The 9,406-nt window shown below is 37.0% G+C and overlaps 1 protein-coding gene across 4 annotated transcripts in view; it reads left to right on the top strand.

Annotated features, from left to right (window-relative positions):
- Positions 1-9,406, top strand: part of APC (APC, WNT signaling pathway regulator) — a 122,238-nt gene that overhangs the window by 100,495 nt on the left and 12,337 nt on the right. The window contains exons 10-13 of one of the 4 annotated variants that reach the window (XM_023512695.1): positions 1,335-1,410; positions 3,634-3,729; positions 5,246-5,299; positions 8,986-9,125. In XM_023512695.1, coding sequence (XP_023368463.1) covers positions 1,335-1,410; positions 3,634-3,729; positions 5,246-5,299; positions 8,986-9,125 — 366 coding nt within the window. Of the gene's footprint in view, positions 1-1,031; positions 1,411-3,633; positions 3,730-5,245; positions 5,300-8,985; positions 9,126-9,406 lie in introns of all 4 variants that reach the window. The other 3 variants (XM_023512693.1, XM_023512696.1, XM_023512694.1) reach the window with 3 other exon arrangements.

Raw genomic sequence — 9,406 nt, 5'->3', positions numbered from 1 at the left:
GCACTCTACCCAGGGGGACAGCTTGAGGCTCCATCTCAAAAAAAAAAAAAAAAAAGAGGTAGAGCCAGAATTTGAAGGTAGGTCTGATGAAAACCCATTTACCTATAGTCCTATACTGCCTTTCTAAAACCGTCCTATCTAAAAGTCTGTGTGTGTTTACACATTTACGATTCTTTGTCACACCCTAGAGCATTTAGCAGCATCCCTGGCCCCCACTAGATACCTGTGACATGTCTGCCCTGCAGTGTGACAAGAAGTGTCTCTGAAACACTGACACATGTGTCCTGAGGGCAGCAAATCACCCCTTTGAGAGACCGTGATTTATGGAGATAATATATTCTTTATATAATAATGGCCTCTACTTTATATAATAGCCTCTAGCTTTGAAGTGAGGCTGATTATAAGCCAGAATAACTGGGTACTATTTTCCTATTTCTAGTCTGCTTCTAAGTAAATCCTTAGAATTTATTGTCAGAGAGTAATTGGTGCTTACCAGTTGCTTTAAAAAAAAATTGACTATGAAGCCTGGTTTTGTCATTCCCTATATGTACAATTATATAATTTTAACAATATTATAATCTGATGAGAATTAGTGACTGCTGAGAATTAGTACTTAACAAATTATAATTCTTGTAAAAACGTTATCTGTTTATTGATAATAGTGAATTAAAAGAAGTAAAAATTAAATTATGAACTGTGTAAAGAATTGAGATAAACCACATTCTGGGAGTAGGGAGTGATCAGTTGATTTTTTATTCATTATGATCAGTGGATTACTGCCCACTATTCAGACAAATAGTAATTTAAGTAAGCAAGAGCCTACTTTCTTTTTCAGTGCCATATAATACCACTCACATTGTAATGATTATATGGATTTTGAAATAACATTCATTACTTCATCCTGGAAAGGTTTTTTTTATTTGTTTTTTATAAATAACGAGTTATAATAAATATCCCATTCATCACTTCATTGGTTTTGGTTTTTGGATATTAAAGTCATAATTTTGTTTCTAAATTCATTTGGCCCACAGGTGGAAATGGTGTATTCATTGTTGTCAATGCTTGGTACTCATGATAAGGATGATATGTCGCGAACTTTGCTAGCTATGTCTAGCTCCCAAGACAGCTGTATATCCATGCGACAGTCTGGATGTCTTCCTCTCCTCATCCAGCTTTTACATGGCAATGACAAAGACTCTGTATTGTTGGGAAATTCCCGGGGCAGTAAAGAGGCTCGGGCCAGGGCCAGTGCAGCACTCCACAACATCATTCACTCACAGCCTGATGACAAGAGAGGCAGGCGTGAAATCCGAGTCCTTCATCTTTTGGAACAGATACGAGCTTACTGTGAAACCTGTTGGGAGTGGCAGGAAGCCCATGAACAAGGCATGGACCAGGACAAAAATCCAAGTATGTTCTCTCTAGTGTACATCATAGTGCATGTTTCAAAGCAAATGTAAGAGTTTTAGAATAGAAAACTTTTCTAATTAATATGTTACCTTTATGAATAAGAAGGGGAAATTCATATTAGCCATTTATGCTGCTGTCATAAAACCTTAAGTCTATATTTCCCTAGAAAAATATAGCAAAGGAATATCTTTTATGTACTACTATACAACCGAGAAAGAACAGCTTATCAAGAGACTTATAGTCATAGCATAGTAGAGCAAGTAAGACTTTGAGCAATTATGTTGCCCATCTCTTTCATTTCATAGATGAAGCTCAGGAAAATGACTTTACTTAAGTTCCTTCAGCTATTAGGGACCATAATCTAATTATATTTACAAGCCGTAATCCTTTAGATTTACATATCAGTTTAGTGGGACATAGAGCTATGTTAAATCTGTTATGTTATTTGATCTTCACAACCACTTTGTGAAGTAGAAAGGGAAGGTATTATCATCTCCATTTTACAGATGAAGAAACTGAGGTTCAGAGTGGCTAAAAGACTTGCCTGTGGCCTCACAGCCGGTAAGTAATAGAGCCAGGAACAGAAGCTGGATCTTTGGACTCTCAGTTTAGTGCTCTTCCTATTGCACCATCCAGCTCTGGGTGTTAGGCTTCAGTAGCTAGGGGTGATAAGCTACCCCACTCTTTGTTTAGGAAAGGACCCTGGGCCACCAGCCCCTCTCCCTTGACCAGAATGAACTTTCCCTCTCTCTCTCTCTGTCTCTCTCTCTCACACACACAGGTTGTAGCCTTTTGATTTGGGGAGCAAGAGAAGAGATGATAATAGCATGACTTATGAAGCTGTGACAGATTTTTTTAAGCTTAGGTATAAAGGTGAATTTATTTAAAATCTAAAAATTTTCCAAAAGAGGAGAAAAGTAGGGATCTTCCTTTCTATCTCTTTGTCTAAGGGATGAGAAGAACTAGTAAGATTTAACTAGAATAACATTGCCCTTCCAGATGGTTCCCTTTGGCTGTTCACAGTTATGTAATCATCTACATTTTGTACTCTTGATATCTGTTCTCAAAAAGTTAAATAGGATAAATTAATTTTTCTTCTGAGAAATACTTTTTAAAAATTACTTTATGCCAAATAATGAGTTTTGAAACCTTATACATAATATTAAATGTGGGAGTACATTTTACATTTTCTTGAACCCCTTTTTCTTTAAAGGGGTCATGGGCCCCCCCTTTTTTTTTACCTAGTCTGTCTGTATAGTAAACTTTTTCTACTAGGCATCACATTTGTACACAGCCATGTGCTTTTGACCCAACTTTATAAGAATAGTTAAATAGAAATTATAAGCATGGTGGCTAACGCCTATAATCCCAGTACTTGGGAGACTAAGGCGGGTGGATTGCCTGAGCTCACAGGTTCCAGACCAACATGAGCCAGAGCAAGACCCCATCTCTGAGAAACAGCTGGGCACCTGTAGTCCCAGCTACTTGGGCAGTTGAGGCAGGAGAATCACTTGAGCCCGAGAGTTTGAGGTTGCTGTAAACTATGATGCCACGGGATTCTACCGAGGGTGACAAAGTGAGACTCTGTCTCAAAAATTAAATAAATAAATAAACAAGTTTTATACCTAAATGTTTTTTTACCCTTTTATAGAACCAACATAATTTTGAATTATTAGTTATTTGTGCAGTAGCATAAACCCATAAGAGACTTATTCTAACACATTTAGTCCAGGGCAGATGAGTGGTAAACACTTTTATGGAACCAAGAAAAGCCCTTTACTTAAATTTTTTTTTGTTTCATATTTATAGTATTTATGTATCCAATCTGCAAATATCTGTTGATCCATTAGATTTCCATGTATTAAGGGTATATTAGTAATCCCCCATTTTTTTTTTTTTTGAGACAGAGTTTCACTATGTCACTCTGGGTAGAGTGCCATTGCATCACAGCTCACAGCAACCTCAAACTCTTTGGCCTAGTGATTGTCTTGCCTCAGCCTCCCAAGTAGCAGGGACTACAGGCACCTGCCACAGCGCCCAGCTATTTTTTGTTGCAGTTGTCATTGTTGTTTAGCTCACCCAGGCTGGTTTCGAACCCAGCAGCCTCAGTGTATGTGGCTGGTGCCGTAACCACTGAGCTACAGGCGCTGAGCCCATCCCCACATGTTTTTGAAGTATTGGATGATAACAAAGCATTATATTTACCTTGATTTTGTTTTTTAGTGCCAGCTCCTGTTGAACATCAGATCTGTCCTGCTGTATGTGTTCTGATGAAACTTTCATTTGATGAAGAACATAGGCATGCCATGAATGAGCTTGGTAAGACAGAAACATTTCTTAATGCAACACATTGTGGATTTTTAATCATGGTAAAAAGTCAGTATAATAAACGATTTTTAATCATGGATAAATTGGGATATAAGGTCACCAACTTCTATTATCAGCTGCTTCCCTTTTGTAATAAAAAAACAGTACTCTTGTTTCCAGGAGAGAAAGGGTCCTAAATCACAGAAACTGTTACACTGTTGTAAACTAACATGAATTTTCAAAATCTTAGCCAAAAATTGAAAAAATGACTAAATGGACCACTCCTTGTCCCTATTGCCAAGGTACACCCTGAATGCCAGCTGATGGAGGGTGGGGTAATTTGGATTATTTTGAAATGTGGAGCTACTTTATTGTTCTTGAACTCTCAGGCACTTTTGATGAGTACCAGGTGAAATTATTATTAAGATTTCCACTTATTTTCATTGTTATCAGTATTTGACTGGATTTTCATTTAAGCAGCATGGTATCTTTGAAACTGGTTGATATAGGAAAGCATTAGGCTCTAATTTAAGTCAGAAACATTCTATTTATTTTGGAATGATTACTCCGTTAGATACCTGTTATCACACACTCTAACCAGGCGTCCTCAAACTATGGCCTGCGGGCCACATGCGGCCCGCCAAGGACATTTATCCGGCCTGCAGGGTGTTTTTGCCGCTGCTGCCTGTCCTGCTTAGCAGCCACCTTGTCTCAGGGCCCACAGTCCGGCCCTTCAACTGTCTGAGGGACAGTAAACTGGCCCCCTGCTTAAAGAAAGTTTGAGGATCCCTGCAGTCTAAACCTTACATAACCTGCATTTATACACCCCATTTTTCATGTAACGGTTTTTCTTTGATTTCTAGGTTCATTTTGCACATGTGATATTTATAAATTACATCATGCTGCGCCATCTCATGTCAACTGGATCTCTCTAGTTGTACCACAAGCAAGAACCATGCTCTTAGTCTCCATCTTAGAGTAGCTGTGCCCTTGCTTTTTGTGCTGTTTATGTTACATTATATTCCAACCCCCATTTTGTATTCCCACCACTCTCATCATTGTCATTCATCGTTTATCTTAAAAGTGATAAAGTCATGCGACTCTTAAACACAGAGAACTTGCATAGCCAAAAAGGAGTGTTGTCTCCTTCAGAGTCATCACTTTAAGAGGTCTGTACTTGTGAGATTCAGGCCTGCCCTCTGGCTATGCTTTTCTTCCCGCAGGCCTAGCAGTTGGCCCACCTGATTCTCTTTCCACCCTTGGCCTCCTGTGGAATCTAAGTTAATCTTATGAATTTTCCCCTCCTCAGTACAATCTCGGCACTTGTGAAAATGTTAAGGTTTTTTTAATGCTAATTATGATGGGAAGGGGATTAAGAAAAATTAATAAATCTTATTTTAAGATATTGCCAAGGTTTTTCTACATATGTTTCTGTGTTCCAATGGACTGTAGAGTAGGACTGACACATTAATCATCTGTATTTTAAAATAAAACCTAGACTCAGTATTTGTTCCTCTTCCTTCTTCAGGTAGGAAGGCTACCCGGGGCATTTCATCACAGGAGCTAGGGCAGGGGCTTTCAGGTGAGGAGCAGGATGGGGCCTCTGGGGGTGTGACTGCTGGGGACGTAGCCACAGGGGACTACCTTCTTCTCACTCCTAGCCTCCAGATTTGCTCTGGGAGAAAAGGAGGATTGAGGTTTATGGAGGGAATTAAAATAAATCAGCCCAAAGTATTGGCAGTGTGGAATAAGGAGGAAAAAAATCCCAAGTAGGTAAAGGGAAATTCTTAAGCCCAGTCAGCTGGGATTATTGTTTGTACATATACAAAGATTCTTCAGCTGTCAGGGTCATGTAAGTTTGTACTTATTATTACTATTGGAAGTTTTAGACTATAATATCCATGATGTATGTTGATTAATTCCCAAATCTGTCCCAGAAACTGTGCTAGGCACTGGATTTTTATGATTGAGGCATGGTCCTGGCTTTCAAGGAACTCATGGTCTATATGTATTAGTATTTCACAAACTTTCTACACCGTAACAATCACCAGAGGCACTTGTCAAACCATACAGATTATCTGACTCTGTAGCAACAGAATCTCCAGGGGGAAAGCCTAGAAATCATATTTAATAAGTGGCCCGGGTGATTCTTAATATTTAGTAAACTTTGTGAAATGCCAATTTATAGAATATTATTTGGGGCCCCTACTATTTATTTTAGAATGAGGGATATTGTGCTAATAGCAGTTATCTAAAACAAATTTTTTAAAAAAGAATACTCTTTGTAAAGTTAAATGCCATTTCTCTTTTTTTTAAATAAGAGTTTAAATTAAGGATTTTGTTGCATATCCCCTGAGGCACCTCATCCTTTGCCGTCTATGAGATACCACACTGGGTAATAGTTTGGTCCCCCCAAATCACTATTTTCTAACATAGGCATTAAGAAAGGTGGAGAAGGACATTCATCATCTTTGCATTACCTTGAAACATTCTGATTTTTCTTAGAACAACTGATTTTTTAATTCTATCAATAATAAATTACATTATATTTTAGTGAATCCATTTATAGTTTTAACCTATGAATAATATTCTTGACTCAAAATTCACTGAAATCTTTTCTTCTTTTTATTTGCCCCAAATCCTAAAGAGTTTCTTCTTTGATATTCTAGGTTTTTTTGAACTTTTTTGTTTTATTAGCCATGATCTTCATGGTTTCATTGACAGCTATCACATCCTTCTTTAATCTATGTTTTCAGAATCAGGTCAGAAAATTTTTAATTTTTCCAAATTCAGCTCTTTGATTAGTTAGTGCCTTTTGGGGACCTTCTTTAGATGTATTTTATCTTTCTTAAAATATCCCAGATGTTGTCACACCAGGCAGGATTTTATGCAGACACAAAGCTTAGTTTGTGTTGATATTGATACTTCGCTTTAAAATATGTAACCTAAAATATCTTGGTGATCTCATACCAGTTCACAGTCTTCAAGTCTGCCGTGACTTCTCAAAATTCTCAGTTCTTTTACTAAGAATTGAAATGGTAGAATTCCTTAAAGCTCTGCTCGAGACTCTTCCTCTGTCCCTTCCCTTCAGTTGTAGTTTTTTCAAATTTACATCTCAAAGCAGGCTCTCTCCTGAGTTTTATACACTTTATTGAACTGCTTATCTGACATAGTATTTCAGACACTTCTACTCAGCTATCACAAATGAAATTTCTTATCTCTTCTATCCCCGAATCTCTATCTTTTCTTTTTTTATTTTTTGTAGAGACAGGATCTTGGTGTTGCCTAGACTGGTCTTGAACTCCTGGCCTCAAGCAATCCTCCAGTCTCGGCTTCCTAAAGTGCTAGGATTATAGGTATGAGCCAGTCTCAGATCTGACTTTGGTAGGATTTTTTACTTAGCAGTTGGCATCCTAATCAATCCAGTTGCTCAAGCCAAAATCTTGGATATCATTTTTTATTTCATATTTATCCCCTACCCCCGGGAAGTACGTGCTTTAATTCTGCTCCTTTAGGTATATCTCAAGGCACTGCTCTTTTCATCTCCATTCCAAGCCACCATTGTCTCTCCTCCTCTGCCTTACTTTGTCTTGTTTCTCTTCCCTACTTCCAAAAATAATCCATTCTGCACATTGCAACCATCATAGTTTGTTTACAGCATCCTGCTAGTTATTCCTTCCTTTGCCTAAAATCTTTAGTGCGCACATAAAATCTTAGGTGATCTGGCATCTCCCCATTTTTGTAGCCTCATCTGTGGTCCTCTTCTTGCTATGTTTTTCAAGGTGAGGGGCCCTTGCATATGCTGCTTGCTGTGCCTCATATACTTCTTTCTTATTCCTGCCTCATCCATGTTAGATATATATTTATCCTTTACATTTCAATCTAAACATTATTTCCTCAGCCTTTTTCTTGGAGACCTCACTCACACTCCAGGTCTAGGTTAAGTCCACCTGTTATCTTACTCTGGGCTTCGTATGATCCATCACACTCAAATTATTGTTCAGTGTTTATCTTTGCTCTAATTTGTAAGTTTCATAAAGACAGTAACTGTTTTTTCACTGACTAGATTTTTTTTACCAGTATAGGTGAATGGAGGAAAATCTTCCTAACTATGGTTTTGATTTTCTTTAACCAAATTAATTTTCACTTATCTCCATTCAAACTTGTCTGTCATTTCTGCTAGTCATAAAGATTTACACAAATCTTTCTACGGTTAAATCCCTGGGCCTGGAATTCTTGACCCAGGATAGAACTTTGTTCTGCAGACTATAGGTATTCTTCCATATATTGATCCTTCTAGATTTTTTATAAAATATTAATGTACTAGCTGTCTTTCAGATTAATGATCTGACTGTTCAGACTTGTAGTATTCAAGAATTGCTTATTTATAGTCATCTTTTTTTCTGTCTAAGCCTGTGACAAAACAGTATATCAGGTCCCATGATGATTCATATTGATGATGATTAATATTTTCAGTAGGCTCCATATGCATTTTAACTTTTTTTTTTTTGCTCACTGTTTTGCTTCACTTTTTTTTAACCCCTTCCTTTATGTCTTTCCCTTTCGTTTCCCTTTGTTTTCCTCCTTTCCTTCCTGGTGTTGACCACTGTGGGCATTATTGAGCATACCCAGTTATGAGAATCAGGGGTAAAGAAAATATTAAGTTTAATATAGTTGCTATTTGATACTATCAAAGAAAAATAAAGAAAGAAATATTTTAAACACAAGTAGCTTTATAGAATTCAGTAACAAATTGAACAGATAATTCTTTTCCTTAAATAAGTTTTCCTTCATGCATTTTCCTTTAAAAGCTTCAGTATTCCTAAGGGTAATTATTTGACAGATTAAAAAGTATCAAAATAATTAGGCCACAGTGTGTGACAATGAAGATTATTTATAAAGCCCTAATAATAAAAGTGAGTTACCTTTTTCTGCTTATGTTCAGGAAGACCTAGTGTTACAAAACAGCTTTCTTCATTGTCAGCAAGGTATAGCATTTGTGCAGTAAACAAAAAATAATAGTCATTTCACTCAGGCAAGGGGTTAGAGGGCGGAAAAACCAGTGGAAATGGAATCATTGTTAGTCGTACTTTATAAATACCTATGTTTTATGCATAAGTCCTTTATACCAGTTTCTGTGGCTTGTAACTCTAAACCATATATCCTCATTCTTTCAAATTTTCTTTTCCTAATATTAAGTTACCAACTTGGTATCAGTCTGTTTTATTTTAAATCATTGTCTGTTTCCTCTTGCCCTTTTTAAATTAGGGGGACTACAGGCCATTGCAGAGTTATTGCAAGTGGACTGTGAAATGTATGGGCTTACTAATGACCACTACAGTATTACATTAAGACGATATGCTGGAATGGCTTTGACAAACTTGACTTTCGGAGATGTAGCCAACAAGGTATGTTTTCAGAAGATAACATTCTTAAGATAGTTCAGGTATGAGTTAGTTTACTTTTATACATGTGGTTTTTCCCTGATTTCCTTTTTTTCATGCTCCTCATTAAACAGTGATCATTAAAATCCTCCAGCCCCATTTATCCAACTTATTTGGTTGTCTTATGCCTTAACAAAGACAAAAACATCTACAGATGAAACACAGTAATGACTTTATATATTCACATTAAAAATACTATTCCTAGGAATGAGAATAAAAATCTGAAAATTTTGATGACCCAAGGC

The sequence above is a fragment of the Otolemur garnettii genome, unplaced genomic scaffold (genome assembly GCF_000181295.1).
Source record: "Otolemur garnettii isolate 467f Iridium unplaced genomic scaffold, OtoGar3 scaffold00030, whole genome shotgun sequence".
Taxonomy (NCBI): domain Eukaryota; kingdom Metazoa; phylum Chordata; class Mammalia; order Primates; family Galagidae; genus Otolemur; species Otolemur garnettii.
The sequence above is the reverse complement of the archived record's forward strand: the minus strand, read 5'-3'. Positions and strand labels throughout refer to the sequence as shown.